At 26.6% G+C, this 16,500-nt stretch overlaps 3 protein-coding genes across 3 annotated transcripts; 2 read left to right on the forward strand and 1 right to left on the reverse strand.

Annotated features, from left to right (window-relative positions):
• Positions 1-84: 84 nt before the first annotated feature.
• Positions 85-1,460, forward strand: LOC129619212 (nucleoporin Nup37). The gene is made up of 4 exons (XM_055534351.1): positions 85-417; positions 469-673; positions 730-1,090; positions 1,166-1,460. Exons 1-4 carry the CDS (start codon positions 274-276, stop codon positions 1,416-1,418), a joined length of 963 nt encoding a protein of 320 aa, XP_055390326.1. The 5' UTR covers positions 85-273; the 3' UTR covers positions 1,419-1,460.
• On the reverse strand, positions 1,283-4,334 carry LOC129619211 (cysteine--tRNA ligase, cytoplasmic). The gene is made up of 7 exons (XM_055534350.1): positions 4,100-4,334; positions 3,566-4,049; positions 2,811-3,497; positions 2,609-2,753; positions 1,949-2,541; positions 1,475-1,884; positions 1,283-1,410 (listed from the first exon to the last, which is right to left on the reverse strand). Exons 1-6 carry the CDS (start codon positions 4,276-4,278, stop codon positions 1,759-1,761), a joined length of 2,214 nt encoding a protein of 737 aa, XP_055390325.1. The 5' UTR covers positions 4,279-4,334; the 3' UTR covers positions 1,283-1,410; positions 1,475-1,758.
• A 635-nt stretch (positions 4,335-4,969) lies between these two features.
• Positions 4,970-6,760, forward strand: LOC129619243 (eukaryotic translation initiation factor 3 subunit M). The gene is made up of 4 exons (XM_055534391.1): positions 4,970-5,104; positions 5,250-5,429; positions 5,495-5,589; positions 5,671-6,760. The coding sequence occupies exons 1-4, from the start codon at positions 5,054-5,056 to the stop codon at positions 6,512-6,514; spliced, it is 1,170 nt and encodes a 389-aa protein (XP_055390366.1). The 5' UTR covers positions 4,970-5,053; the 3' UTR covers positions 6,515-6,760.
• Positions 6,761-16,500: the final 9,740 nt, after the last annotated feature.

Consider the following 16,500-nt stretch of genomic DNA (forward strand, 5'->3'; position numbering starts at 1 on the left):
ATTGAATGGGCCTTATTACGATACGTCAAACTTCTAGTTGTCATACCAGTAATTGTTATTTGTTATAATCACCACAGACAGAAATTTATTTTGTTATATTTTTGTTATGGCAAGGTTATAGTACAAGCGATATATGCGGTGAATGTGATTGTTTACAAGTAAAAACTCCGGGTTGTTTGATAATCTGATGTGTACATTTCGAAGAAAATATTAAAATAGAATAATACCTATATTAAATATTTTTAATTAATTTTTATTAATTGTTCATTAAATATGAGATCTTCAACCCCTCCAACTCATTTAATCAACTTGAAAGAACAAATATACTGCTTTGAAATTTGTGGAAATGATTTTGCTCATTATTTAATTGGAATAGCTGTCACAAAAAAAGTGGTTTTGGCGCTACTCAAATTTCCGGTATTACATTTCTTTCATAATTTAAAAATTGTTTACTAATATATTGCTTAGGAAGAAACAGAGACTGAATCTTTTGAGTATTTGCCAACTAAAGAAATTTACCATGAAAGCAGATGCCATGCTATTGCTTTTTCACCATCAACATCCTTAGCCTGTTTGCCAAAAGTTGTTATGTTTTGTACAGCAGGAGCTGATTTTATTTTAAGAATTTTTCGAAGCGATTTGCAAAATAGTGATACTGTGCAGGAATTGAAAGGTTTTAATTAAAGAAAAATTATAAAAATTACAATTATTAAAATGCACAAATTGCAGGTCATACAAATTATGTTAACGATTTGGCGTGGGAGCCGGAAGGTGAATTTTTAGCATCAGTTAGTGATGACCATTCATGTAGAATATGGAGTAGCATAAACAATTTTGAATCGGTAACTACATTCTGTTTGAATTCAGCTGGTATGTCTGTAAAGTGGCACCCGGAAGAACCAAGTAAAGTGCTGGTAGCTGAAAAAAATGGAATAATTCATTTATATAATGCAAAATCACAACAAGTTATTTTGTCATTAGAGTCTCCAAAAACACCGTTAATGAGCGCTGATTGGTCATTGCATAATAGAATGTATGTAGCAGCTTTGTGTGGTGGAGACATTATAACTTGGGATTTGAGGAGAACATGGTAATATAAAATAATGAAATACAAATTTATACCTGTAGAATATTTAAAAGACTTTCAATATCTATAAAAATATAGCCGCCCAGCTGATATAAAACAAATACATGAGGATGGGGGTCGAATTGTAAAAATTTCTCCGAATACAGACCAAGTGACTGCAAGCGTCGGTAGGCCGGATATAACATTGAAGGTTTTGACAGCCAAATCTCAAATACCGTTAATAGAATCTACATTAAAACTTTATGGAGGCTTGGCTTGGCATTCTAGATTGCCTTATGTAGCAGCAGCATTTGATAGAAAGTTGTGTTTTTGGAAAGTTCAAACTAAATGAAATAAAATTAAAGCTTGTGTTTATATTTAAATTTTGAAAAAATATGCTAGTCTTACTAAATACACATATCTTGGTCAGGTTGGTCTTTAAGCACATATTGATTTTTATAGAAAACCGGGTAAGTACATAATGTATAATAGTAAGTTGATGACAATTATTGTGTATGAGAGCACACATATGAAAAATTCAATTTTAGAATGCGTATGTTATGCAATTTGTATTTTTATTAGTAATAGTCGCAATAGTTGACATTGGTTTTTAGATATCTTATAGAATTTTCCCACATTGGGGAATGAAAAGTTAAACGTTTAAAGTAGTGAATTTATTTATAAATATTAATTTAAGAGCCATTTAGTGAAGCTAAATATTCATTATATTTTTGTTCCTGCTGTTGTTGTAATTTTTGTAATTTTTTCAGTTGTCCCTTACTGATTTCTTTTCCTTGAATATCGTGTGTTGGAAGTCCCTACAATACAGAGACAAATGTTTAAATTTTTAGTACAAAATTTAGGATATTTTTCTACACTTACATTGTTGTCAAACGCAGAATATTTGTCAACTTCATGCAAAAACATTTCTTTTGGGTTAATCTTCTTTTGAGCTTCCTTAGCAGCTAATGCAGCTGCAGCTGCTGCTTTCTTTTTCTCCTTTTCTGCGGCCTTTTCCAATTCTATAGCTTTTTTTAATGCTTTATCTTTTAAAAGTGTTTCTTTGTCAACGAGTTTTAAAGCAAATTTGCCATTTTCTTTATCTTCTAAACGCACACCTAAATTAACTAGCGTTTCGTCTCTTAATTCATCACATATTTTTAAAATATCTGTCGCTTTTAACTCTTTTGCCTTTTCTCTAATTATATTTCTGAATTCGGCAGTGACAGTTAGGTAAGGCATAATTGCATCTTCAAAATTACCAGAATCCAAAGTACAATTTTCTCCGACTGTAAAACCAATTCCACCTCGAGGTCCACTGATTGCGCCAAATATGTGTAAAAGATCTGTGATATATATTGCTATCTTTCGCAGCAATAATTTATTAGGATTCGATTTGTTGTCCCGAATATATATATTACTATTTGATACCAAATCTCGAATGCAATCAAGAGCTGTTCTTGTATCAATATTATCTAAAAAATATTTTAAAATATGTGTCATGATATAAATATAAATAAAAGCTATAAATCAAAATAATACCACAAAGGGCATTGTGTACGGCAGATCGTGTGACATCAAATTTTTCTTGTAATTTCTTTTCAACCAATGTCCAGCGATCGAAATTTTCACTGGGTTTTTCAGTACCAATAGGTCGTGTTAAATCCTTAACATTTAAAAAAAATTCCTAAAATAAAAACTTCTTTTAGTATTAAAGCTTACTAAAATTATTTGAGTTTCTTACATTTAAAAATTTTTCATATTGAATGGCCATTTCCACCGTATTGTCCGAATAATCGAGGGTATCTTTCCATGAATGAAGAAGAAAAACTAATCTTAATTGCGTTGCAGTGTGCTTGCTTAAAGCTTGTTGTATTGTTATAAAATTCTTCAATGACTTGGACATTTTACAGCCAGCTATTGTTAAATGTCCGGTATGTAAGAAATATTTGATCCAGTCTTCTTTATCGAAATATGCTTCTGATTGTGCTAGTTCATTGTCATGATGAGGAAATTTCAAGTCAACACCTCCTGTATGAATATCTAATGTATCACCGCAAATGTCTGAAGCCATTACGGAACATTCAATGTGCCAGCCAGGTCTGCCCTCACCCCAAGGACTAGTCCACTTCGGCTCGCCAGCTTTACTTTTTTTCCATAAGGCAAAATCATTTTCGGATTTTTTCTCTGTAAGCCTATCTTCTGCAATAGAGAGATCTCCTTCCCCTTCATGAAGAGATTTTATATCACCGTAAGCTTCTGGAACTAATTTTGCATAATGATGTTTTTCTCTTTTATCAAAAGCATTTACATCAAAATATACAGAACCATTTGCTTCATACGCTAATCCATTTGCTATTATTTTTTCAATGAATTTTACAATTTCAGGAACATACTCGCTAACCCTTGTTAAAACGTCAGGAGGTAATATCTGCAATAGAAAAGAATTGTATTTGTTAAGTAAAATTTCATAATACGTTGTAAGATGTCATCACCAACATTTAATGATTTCATATCAGTATGAAATTCGTTTTCCCAAAAACGTGGCAGTGATTCGAAAATACTGTTATCATTTACTAAATTTCCTTGCTTAGAATCTAACCAATCCGAAATAGAATCCTTAGCTTCACTCAAAAAATTCATTTTGGATTTTTCGATTTCTTCAACATCACTTGATTTTACAGCTTTCATTAATCTATCAACAGCATTAGTCATTTTTTCAAGCATTTTATCAAACATAATTTTCTTATCTGGATCGGTATTCTTTTCAACCGTGGCATTAAATTTATCTAAAATATGTTTTTGATCTTGTAAAATTTGTTCAAGTGAATTAACTTCTTCGATGTATTTCTCATAGAGATAATTTTGTCGAGCTCTTTTTATTATTTTATCGTCGATATCAGTTATATTCATTACATACTGAACGTTATATCCAAAATAATCACTTAAAACACGACGAAGAATATCAAAAGATATATAAGATCTAAAAAAATTAAAAATTAAAAATGTAAAAAATTTGATTTAAAAAATTACCTTGCATGTCCCATATGACTTGCATCATAAACGGTGGGCCCACAACTATACCATTTCACATTATTACCATTTGTGGGAATAAATTCTTCTTTTTGTCTTGTTAAACTGTTATAAAGATGAAGTTTCGGTTGTTCTTGGGATTTTGGTAGAATCCAAACAGGTTGCGATCTCTTAGCCATTTATTTTCAAATCACGTTACTTTTTTGTATTCAGGGTAAAGGTACTTTTTGCTACTGGTTACTGTGAACAACTGCACACGTTAGTAAATTATTAATGTCACTTTATTTTGTTTATTTTCGAACTTCGCATGAAACATCAATTGGAAAATGACAATTTATGTATATGTTGCAACAGTGTTGCAATACCAAAACAAAAATAACTTAGTAGTTTAAATTTCTTTATACCGTACGTTTAGATAAATAACTGAAGCGTTTAAAATTTCGGAAAATTTGAAATTTCATTCACTTTCAAGTTACATATTTTGTATTTTACTTTGAAGTTACTTATTTTGTTTTAATAATTGTAATATTTAATGTTGCGGCCAAATTTAGTGTAAGCTTTAATTAACGCGGCACGCAGCAAGCCACTAGCTTACCCACAACACGCTCAAAATTGTAAAATTGATTTCAAACAAAGTTGCGGCGTGTAGCTTTCTGGAGGCTAAATATGAAATATGTTTCAATACAAACATTAAATATTTTGACAATTTCTTAACGCATGTAGCGTTAAATTTGATTATACATTTAATGTTAACGTTAAAAAATTTGGCTGGCACGTAATGTTAAACGTCAAATTTTCGAATTAAAAACCAACAACAAAATAGTTTTTTGTGTGATTTAGAAGTTTGTGTGATATGTATATGATTTTAATTCGAAATTAATTTGTCAATCAAGACGTGGTTGTTTTCCACTTTGGCTTTTTCTTTTTAAATATATTTAATTATAAAGAATAGAAATGGCTATTAATTCTCCTCCTGTTTTTATAGATTTGTCATTAGATGAACAGGTAAGAATATTTTTATTAAAAGGATTTAGTTTTTTTTTTAAAATGTTGTGCTAAATAAATTTTAAGGTTATGTGCCATAAAATTGAGACATAATCCAAGTTCATTTGCCTCAAAAATGGAATTTTAATATTAATTTATATTATAGGTTCAAGAGTTAAGGAAATATTTTAAAAGTTTAGGTGCCGAAATAACGTCTGAGAAGTCACCAAAAGGTATTGAAGATGATTTACACAAAATCATTGGGGTTTGTGATGTTTGTTTTAAGGATGGGGATCCGACAGAAATCGACAATATATTAAATAGTATTGTCTCAATTATGATAACTGTAAGATTTTTTTCATATAGATTATATTGTTATAATTCTTAATTGATTATTTTATTTTAATTAAGATCTCATTAGATCGTGGGGAAAATATCGTGTTGGCTTTTTGCGAAAAATTGACAAAGGCACCAGATGTACCATTAGCTAGGGTGTGCCTTCACTCGTAAGGAAAATTAATAATAATTTATGAAACTTGTTACAAAATTTCAAGATTGATTTCAGTTACGGCCTTTTTCCTTTTCAGATTGTGGCGTCTTTTCAATAATCTTGATACAACTTCACCATTGCGATATCATGTATATTACCACTTAGTACAAGTAGCAAAACAATGTAATCAGGTTAATGAAGTATTTAATAGTGTTGAAAAACTAAAAGCTCAGTTTGCTTTATGTTCTGTATCAAGCGAACAAATGCAAAAATTGTACCGTTTATTACATGAGGTTTTACGTGATACAAATAGTGAGTTATCAGCTAAGGTAATGATTGAACTCTTAGGAACATATACAGCCGAAAATGCATCTGTTGCAAGGGAAGATGCCATGAAATGTATTGTAACTGCTCTTGCAGATCCAAATACGTTTTTATTGGATCCTTTGTTATCATTAAAACCAGTTCGTTTTTTGGAAGGTGAATTAATTCATGATCTACTTTCTGTTTTCGTGTCAGAAAAATTACCAGCTTATCTTAAATTTTATAATGATCATAAAGAATTTGTAACTTCTCAAGGATTAAATCACGAGCAAAATATTCGAAAGATGCGTTTATTAACGTTCATGCAGTTAGCTGAATCTAACCCTGAAATGACATTTGAGCAATTAACTAAAGAGTTGCAAATTTCTGAAGCGGATGTGGAACCGTTTATTATTGAAATTCTTAAGACGAAATTAGTTAGATGCCGTTTGGATCAAGCAAATCGCAAAGTTCATATTTCAAGTACAATGCACAGAACATTTGGAAAACAACAATGGGTTCAATTAAGAGATTTGTTACAAGCATGGAAGGAAAATTTGAGTACGGTCGAAGAAGGCTTAAAAACTGTGACAACTGCCCAAATTGATTTGCCAAGAAAACAAAAAGTAACCCATTAAATTATTTTCTATAAAAAAAATAAGAATTGTAACTGAAAACAAATTTTCTTATAATACAATAATTCCACAATTTAAAAAACTTTAAAAACTTTGTTTATTAATTGAAAAGAACAAATTTAAATACATAATTTGATTTTATACTGTATGTAAGATTATATAACTTTTTTAAAATATATTTGCTTAATTATACGCAGATATAATGGCAACTAAGCCAGCAACAAATATTTTGTTTATTTTTGCATTTTATTTAAGAATTTTATAATATTTCTTAGTATTAATTTGATAAATAATTTTCTAATTAGAATATCAGCAATTCGATAGTAGTTTTTCAAAATTTGTATGAATAACCTTGTGAACTAACAATCAAAGTAAGGGCATTTCTGAAAATGCAGCTCTCAAAGTTAGAACTGCAAAGCTTGAATGAATTAAATATATTACTTTTTAAGCTTTCTAACTTTAAGATCTGCATACTGAAGGAGTTAAATTTGGTGTTAAAAAAATTACGTGTTTTGTATTTTACCAAATTTTTGATTTTTTCAATCATTATTTATTATTAAATTCATAAACGATAAACGAATCGTTCATGTATTTTTTAATTGTAACGAATCTTTTAACTAAAAAATTTTAATTTTCAAGTAAGCAGCTACACTTTGTATTAATAATTACATACTTAGAAGTTTTTCTCAATGGACATTGTTCTTGTTTTAAAGTATGGATTTATATACATATAGAAGTAATTATATAAACTTATTTATCATTATTTTTATCACTGTTAACAGTTTTTGACTGTTGTTAGTTTTTTAATGAAAGAACTAAAAAATGAATCTCATATCCTGCGAAGATTTTTGCTAAAATGAATACAGAAAAAAAAATTAAGAAAAATGGAACAATATTTCAGAACAAAGAAAAATTTTTATTAAAAATCCTCTCTCTAATTTAAAAAATATGAAGAAAAAAAAGTGAGATGAAATATGAAGCATATAATTTATATTCCGACCTAATTAATCAGAAATGTAATGAAATTATGAAAAATAAAATCTTAAGAACAAAAAGACTAAGAAGAAGTAAAAGCTAAAAAGCCGGTTAGATTATTTTTTATATACCTACTTATGTACGTTATGTAAAATTCTTTTATTGTTCTTTTTAATCCAAATTTTTGATTAAAATTCTTGTCCTCCATTTAAAATTTTCTTTATTATAAAAGAAAATTATATCATCAAATAAAGGAAATAACTTTTCTTGACTTAAATAATATGTTGTGTGAGATATTTAATCAAGGGTAGCCCTCGTAGATTTAAAAAGTACGATATGTATTTAATATAAAAACTGGATAAATAATGAATCAATATAAGTATATACCTATATGTATTGATTCTTAGCCTTAGATCGGGTATGATATTAATACTCAACAAATCGATTCATATCCCTATTTTAAACATTTTTTGCAGTAAAATGTAATAATTTACACTTCTTTATTAATTTAATATTGTTGATTTAAATAATTTTTAAATTATTATTTGTGATTTATTGGATTTACTATACAATCATGTTCCAAAGTAGTTATTATTTTAGTATTTATTCTAAGAAGAATGGTATTAAGCTTTCGATAAATGAAATTAGTGGATGATTTTTAGTTATTTAGTTACTTATTATACATAACAATTTTTAAAATTAATATTTCATTGTTTAACGTTGGCAAAAATTTTGCTACTTGATATAAAATTGTTACTTTTAATTTCAATTTTTTAAATTTTATATGAATATTTTACTGGATGAACCAGTTTCTTAGAACTGTTACTGCGTGGACTTTTTCAAAAGCCTTCAATTTTTGCATGATAATATTTTCCTCCTTGCAATTAGCACTGTGCTACTAAATTGTTTTTGATATTATAATGCAAAATTCGAAATTTTTAAAATCGCATATTTCTAATATGCATCTTTTTCATATGGAATTGTACTATACATATTAATATATATGTACATACATATTAACATAAATTAAATACAAAAACACATACAATTTGTAATTTATTTTTAACAATTCTATTTTGTAAAATGAATTCAATGTTTAATTAATTATTTCAGGAATAGCAAATTTAATAAATAAGTTTATGCGATTGCAGTTTTCTAAATATGTACCCAATATAAAATATAATAGTAGAGGTAATTGAAAAATTCCTCACATTAATACTTAATATTTAAGCTTTTCCTTTTTATTATTTTTTTGTCTTGTTTGTTTCTTATTTGTAGCTATTTAAAAATTAAATTTTCCATTAATAGAAAATGTATAAAAATTTTTTTTTAGGATGAATTAAATGAAAAAAAACATGATTTCGTCATGATATGACAATTTTCCTTTTTTTGTACTTAGTTTTCCTCTTTATTTTTTCATAGTTGCTTGGGTGGTGGTACTACTGCTGTTTGCTATTTCAGCAATCTTTTATCATATTGCGGGTTCCTTTGATTTTCTTACCCTCATCATAAGTATTGTTCAAAGTACTAAAAAGAAAAAAGTTAAGAGGACAAAAATTAATATCTTTATATAAAAAAAGTACAAAATTTAAAAAAAAATGGGCCATTTAAGCAACAGAATGAAAAGAAAATAAATAAATAAAAAAAAAATTCAAAATATTTTCTTAAGTGTTTCCTTTTTTATTGCTTATATACAATATTTTTATAATCGTATCAGCGAATTGATGGTCCAAAGATAAAAACAAGAAAAACTAAAGTAAAAAATAGCCATTTTTAACCTGCTTGCTATTAAATTATATATTGTTGGTACATAAAATCGAGTTGTCATCCTTAAAATCTTGTGTCTTGTCTCGTTAATTATTAAAAATAATTATAATAAATAGCAAGCAAGTATAAGAAAAAAACAAAAAATTTAAGTATTTTCATCAGAATTTTTATGTTTTTTTTTTCTTTATACAAAAAACAAAACAAGAAAAAACATAAGAAGAATAAAGAATCCTGTTAAGGGCAATGTATAATTTCTTTTTACTTTTGAAAAAATACCAAATAAAACGAAATTGAATGATGACATAGAGACCTACCTATTCAATTGTAAATCAATTTCATTAAAAATATTAAAAAATCGTTAATTTAATTGCCCAAAATGATTATAGAGTAAAGAATTTGATTAATTCAATTTCATTCTTTTTTGCAGCCTAAACACGCAGTATAAAGATTTACAAATTTTTGTACATATGTATGTACATAATTCTGTTATCAAATTCATTGTACATTAAAATTAATTAATATGTGATAGCTCAATATATTTTTTTTTTGTCATACTTCGCTCCTGGGAAGAGCATAGGGCTGGTGCATGATATTCTAGATAACCATGAACCAGAGTTTCTAACGTCATTGAGTGCACTTGGTAGGTAACGGACCTGCCGGACGAAATTTTTTTTAAATTTTGTAAGTTCTCATTACTTTTGATTTTACGCATAAAATTTAGTTCAATAATATTAAAAAATGTTATAAAATTGTTTATAAAATTTAAAGTTGAAATATGATTAAAATAAAAAATTCTAGAGCGGCAAAAAAGAAAAATTAAAATAATTTAAAATCGTTAAAATGAATTTTAAAGTGACACTTCAATTTTTCAATTTCTTTTATTTTCATTATAAAATTTTCGCGATAATCGTCTGCAAAAAAAAAGTTGTTTTATATATAGAATAAAAAATTTAAATTAAAATGAATATTACTTCTTGTAAATGGACACAGATTATTCACCATCACTAAATATGGATACATCGGATGGGATGCTTTAATTAATTCTGTATAAAACTAGTAGAGTGAATATAAAAGTTAAAATAAAGAGGATAATAAAGACGTTCTATATAGAAGCTGTGCTATAAAATATGACATTTGCCAAATAAAAGTTTAATATGTACATATCTACATACATATGTATGTACTTTATGATAGTACAGGTCGAAAAACATTGAGAAAACCATTTGACAAGAGTTTTCGCTTATTTCTCCTGCGTGCTATTGGGATTCAATAAAATAGTGTTACGACGAAAGATCCGTTGTTATTAATGCTTTTGTGAAGTTTTAAGCTTTTCCAGGCTTTAAATTTCATCTAATAATTTAAAAAAAGAAATTTTTTGTTAGGTTTAATTTTTTTTAATTTTTATATAAAAAAAATTGTTATTATTCTTGTCGCAATTTATTTTTGTTTTTTCTTTAAAAATTTCAACTTTAATAATATTACAATTTTTTTTTTTGGACACTTGAGGAATATTAAAAAGAAGGTTAGTGTCAAAAGTAATTAATCAAGTAGTCTAGCTTGACTTCGTGTATAATTTTTTTTTTCGATATTTTTAAGGATTATAAAAGTTTTTAAAAATTTTTCAAAGATTTTCCAAAAAAAGTACAATTGAGGAAAACTTTTTAAGAAAGTTTATCAGGTATACGCATTTAAAGGAATTAAAAAGAATTTAAAAATAAAATCAGACACTGATTCAAGAAAAAATACTGATTGAGTGATTGTTTTTAGAAATTCCAGCATACTTTGTTTTGAATACAGTCTAAAACGCATTTTTTTATTCAAAAATTATTATAAAAATTTAAACTTCAGTTTTAAATTAACAAAAACTGATTTATAATTTATTTTATTCAGCAATTAGGATCTTATTCCTGTATAATTTGACATTATGTCTATTTTAAATAAATTAATAAAGATCCTATTTACATATTTCAACCAAAACTTACAATTTGCGCCTTCGCGCAACAAATACTGTGCTAATACACAAATTTAGCAATTGCAACTCAAAAGCGGAAAATGTGTGCATATATGAATAAATTGAAAATGTGCTCATACTACAATTTAAAAGTCGAGAAATAGAAATTCGGGAGTTTTTGTAAACTTTGAAATAAAGTTGACCAAAACCTAAAAAGTTCTTAAATAATTTTATTCTTAACCATGCTCCGTGGCTCTTGTTTTATTTTTGTTTTCTTTCTTTATAACTCTTGTGTATATAGTTTCTTAATCCTTAAAATAGTAAACATTTAAACGAATGAATTAAAGGAAAAATTGTGTTCTTAAAAATAAATGAGAAAGCATTTTAGAAAATTAAAAATGGCGGTGAAAAAAATCTAAGAAGAGAATAAAAAACATGAATAAGAAAAAGAAAAAGCCATAAATAAAATCTCTTCCATCAAGACTTAATTTTTCACGACAAAAGAGTACAAAGCGCGAAAGAAAAACACAAAAAAAAAAAAAAACAAAATAAATAAAAAAAAATAATTTGAAAATTCCAGGGATCTAATTTTTTTTTTCTAAAGTGCCATCCATTTGCAGCTCTGTCCATGTCCATATACTTCTTAGTTACAATAACGGGGAAAAAAAAAATAAAAACAAAGTAAAATACAAGAAATGGACAGGGAAACAAACAAAAAAGGTTTTAACATTTATCTTGTGTTTTTTCTTTTTTTTTTTTAATTTTTTTCGTATCCTTTTCTTTCGGTTTAATGGTTACTTGTACTTTTTTTAAGGAATTTGATGTAGGCATCTTTACTCTTTTGTTTCTTTTTTTTTTGTTATTTTTTTTTTTATAATTTCTTATTTTTTTTTAACTTAAAAAAAAGTGTTTATTTTGTGTTTTATTATTTTTAAATTTTAATTAAATTTTCATGGTTAGACCGTTTGTCTTCCTCTATAATTTCCAATATTGAAAATTATTTAGCTTTCAATATTTTGAAGACAAGTTCTCTGATTTCAAGATTACAGAAATAAAATTTTTTTTTTCTTTTACCTTTTCTACTCTCTTAGGGAGCTTAAAGCATTAGGAAGCTTCTCCATCCAGCTCTATTGTGTGCTAGTAACTTTATCTTGAGATATATGCTATGCAATTCTCTTTTATTTCTTTATTAACTGATCTGCGCCCTTCTCTTCTGTTTCTTTACTAACTGATTTCGGTCTGCGCACTTTCCGCTTAACTATAGGGGTTTCCTTTGTTTCCGCTTATCTAGGGATATTCCGCTTACCTAGGGATTTCCAATATTATCCTTTGACTATCTAAGAATATGACCAATCTATTTTCATTTTCTCTCCTTTATTTGGATCCGTATGGTTTCCTACCTCGTCAACTTCCAGATCTCTGAGTTCCTGGTTATTCTCGGTCAGAATATCCTGCTTATAAGTCGTATAGTAATTTGTTTATGAAGACTTCATTTTGTTCATATCAAGACATTTTGTTCTTCATTTATTAGCCAGGTCTTTCACCCCTATATAAGAATATTATTTTTAAATTTAAAAAAAATTGACAATCTCATTTAAACGTCAACTGATTTTACGTTATCGAATTTTGATTTTCAATTTAGCTCTTCTTTTTTCTGTTTTGTTTAAAAAAAAAATGCAAGAAAAGAAAAGATTTTGCCGCTCGTTGTTGGCGTATCGCGATTTTCATTTGTAATTCATTTTACTGTTTTTCTTATGATTATTTTGTATAACATTTTTTTTGTTTTTCGCTTTTTTTTTCAATAAAAAATGGTTTTTTTTCTTTCTTTTTGTCTCTTTAATTTACATGCATATACATTTATACATAGATATATACATATATACATAAGTATTTATACTTAAGTTTATATTATTATCGTTATTATTATTTCTCCCCTTTTTATTATAATATTCATTTTATTATTGCTGTTGTTGTTTTTGTTGTTATGTTTCAAATGAGTTAAGAAAAAGAGGAACAAAACAAAAAACAGAAATCTTGATATTTCCACTGTATAAAATAAAAAAACAAAAAAAATCTTAATATAAAAATACCGTTACAAAAGAAGAAACAAAAAAATAAAAAAAATAAAGGGTGTCCTTTCGCTAATGGAAGTCCTTGATAAATTTTGTACTTTAACAAGAAAAGGCCTAAAAAGTTTTTTAACTGTTTAACATAAAAAAAGGAAATTAACAAAAGAAATGTATAAAAAAAAAAAAACAAAAAAAAAAGAAAAACAAAAGCTAAAAAAAAAATTAAACAAAAATGAAAAGAAGATTTCTCACAAAATAAAAAAAAAACATAAAAAAAAAACAAACAGAAAACAGGACATGACTTTACTCTTTCAAGAACAAAAAAAAAAAATTTAAGACACACGAATAAATTTTTAAATAAATTTGAATAAAAAACAAAAAAAAAAATATTGGGGAATGGTTAAAATTTTTAAAGTATACGCAAGACAAAAATCCCAAAGATATTTTACCTAAATTAAAAATTTCTAGATTTTCGTCTGCATTATGCGTATGGTTGAATAATTGAAAAATTATCAAAATTTATATAAAATTAACAATTTTATACTTTGTAATACTTATATACTATAAATTATAATTTAATTTTGTAACTATATATTTATTTTGTAACTGCCTAAATCGAATTAATTGTTGGTTGACGTTGTTACACTAAGGCCAGCGCAAATCTATTGTCCGCGAGGTGACTTTATTGAAGGCCCCTTTTTAGTTACATTCAAAGTTCTTGGAATGGTAGTTAAGTTTATACAGCGTTCATAGATAGTTTTCCTTCAGATTAGGATAAACTCCGTTGCATTATGAAATTCCGCCTGCATTACGTCATCTGAACCCGCCGACTTGAATGGTTGAAAGTTGTGAATTGTTCTCTTTCCATGGCTCTCTGCGTTTAAAAAAAAAAATTGAATGTGCTTAAATGCAATTAACTCGAAAGTAGTTTAATTTTGACTTAATTATTTTCGTTTGTAATTGCATATGAAATTTTTTGAAAGTTATAGAGTGTGTGTGGAGTTGCAATTAACACTCTCCTTTTCTGTCGCAATATCGTCATTTAGAAAATGAGTATAAAATATGAAATAAAAGATTGTATTAATTAAAATAATTAGATTTTTGTGGTATATATGTATGTGGAGACTTTGTGACAAAATTGCTCAAATATTTAATGGGCCAAGGAGAAATTAATGTTATATTTTTATAAACAAAATTCTCCCCCTCATATTTTAGTAAGTTTTAAAAATTTTTAAAAAATATTCATTACTTTATAATTAAACAAAAACAAATTTTTTTTACGGGATATTAAATTTCCTTTTTCTTTAACTTGACTTTTTAATTTCTTTATGAATTAAACAAGTAAGCAATTCTACAAAAAAAGACAAATGTACAAAAAAACGCCATTTCATTCATATTCATAAGCTATTTATATCTTCCCAATATAATGAGATTTGCATACAAGAAGATAATACCCCTTCCTATAATTATGCACATATATATGTACAATATAAAAATACCCCTACCAAAAACTCATCTTTCGTATTTCTGTTATAATTTAAACTTAACTCATTATAATTGTTCACGTTTCTCTCATTCATAACAATTAAAATTAGTAAAAAAATATGGCGTCATCATTACTCGTTTTCGTTGCCCTCTCCAACACGGTATCATTAATACAACCATTTTAAAATTAATTTTTTTGTTTGCATTATATTTTAATCTGCATAAAATTGTTTTAAAATTCGGAGACGACAAAAAAAAGGAGATATTTTATATAAAAGTCGCAGTCGTTGTCTCAAGTTTAATTTCAAAAAATTATGTTTACTATATAAGGGGTAAAATGATACTTTATTGCTTTTATTTTTGTTTATATATATAATAATAACGTAATCAATCCTTATGCATTCATTAAGAGAATAAAAAATGTCCAGTCATAAGAACAAGACTTCTCGAATAGACTTATACACACATATACATATTTATATTACACTTATTAAAAAAAATTGAGGATGGTTAAAATTTTATTGTTGATTTTGATTTAATATTTAAACGCGGTTATTAAATATCTTAAATAAATGAGTTGAGTGTAAAATAAAAAAAATAATTTTTTATTACTCAACGCAAGTTTTTCTTACAATCTTCTAAAAAAGAAGTTTGCAAACCTTATTATAAGAATGTTTAGAATATTGAACTAAGAGATAGGAGATCCATTCTAATAATAAATTTGATTACTGTGTTTTAATCTGACAACACGTAGAAGTTTATGCTCTGAAGGGCTTAAAGCAGCAACGGGTTAATTCACAATTATCGGGAAACAGGACATCCACCGAATTAGATGATGCCATACCTATACAAAATATTTGTGAAATATGTATAAACAAATTAAATATAATTATAGTGGATATAATAGATTTGGATGTAGCATTATAGGATTGAATATACATAAAGCTTTGTTATGTTTAACACTCCTGCCAACCACATCATTCTGTCAAAGAAATAGTTCGGAGCAGTAGTTCAGAACAGCATTTAGATTCCGCTAGATGGTTTTACATATTTTATTATGAAATATAAGTGTCTAATTTTAAATATATTTTTGTAAGATTGTAATATTATACTCCTTTATAAGGAAGTTAGATATTTGATAAATAAAGTACAATTTCTAAGTGGCAGTGCTTCATGTAAAGCGGAAGAAATTTGTTTCAAATTTTCAATGACGTTAATATAAGAAAATATATTTATGTATACTTATTTTAAATGGAATTTCAAATTCATAACACGGTCTGTATAAAATGCAAAAAAAAAAAAAACTGATGAATTCACATTTTTGATTTTCTTTCTTTTCAAACATCTATGCTGACTGGTTAGAACGTTTTTTTTTTTAACTTTTATAAAGTAAAAAGAAAAAAATTAGGAATTTATTAAAAAAAAATGTAATCGGAAAATTGTTAGGGGTGAGATTTTTTTTTATAATAAAATTGTAATGTTTTTGACTCCGTGAAGTTAATTTTTTTGTTGTTTTTGTTTTTGAAACTGCAATTTCTTCGGTCATATTGTAGCTACATTTGGATGAAGATTTAATCCACACATTTAATTATATTTTATCAAAAAAAATAGTGAAAAAGAGTGTACATGTAAATATCACGTAAAATTAATAATGATAAAAAAGAGTTTCTAGTGGAAAAGTAAAAGAGTTATGGTGTGAGTCCTAGCTTAGTTTGTTTTTTTTTATGTCTTTCATTCAGAGT

The sequence above is a fragment of the Condylostylus longicornis genome, unplaced genomic scaffold (assembly GCF_029603195.1).
Source record: "Condylostylus longicornis isolate FDR11 unplaced genomic scaffold, ASM2960319v2 ptg000011l, whole genome shotgun sequence".
Taxonomy (NCBI): domain Eukaryota; kingdom Metazoa; phylum Arthropoda; class Insecta; order Diptera; family Dolichopodidae; genus Condylostylus; species Condylostylus longicornis.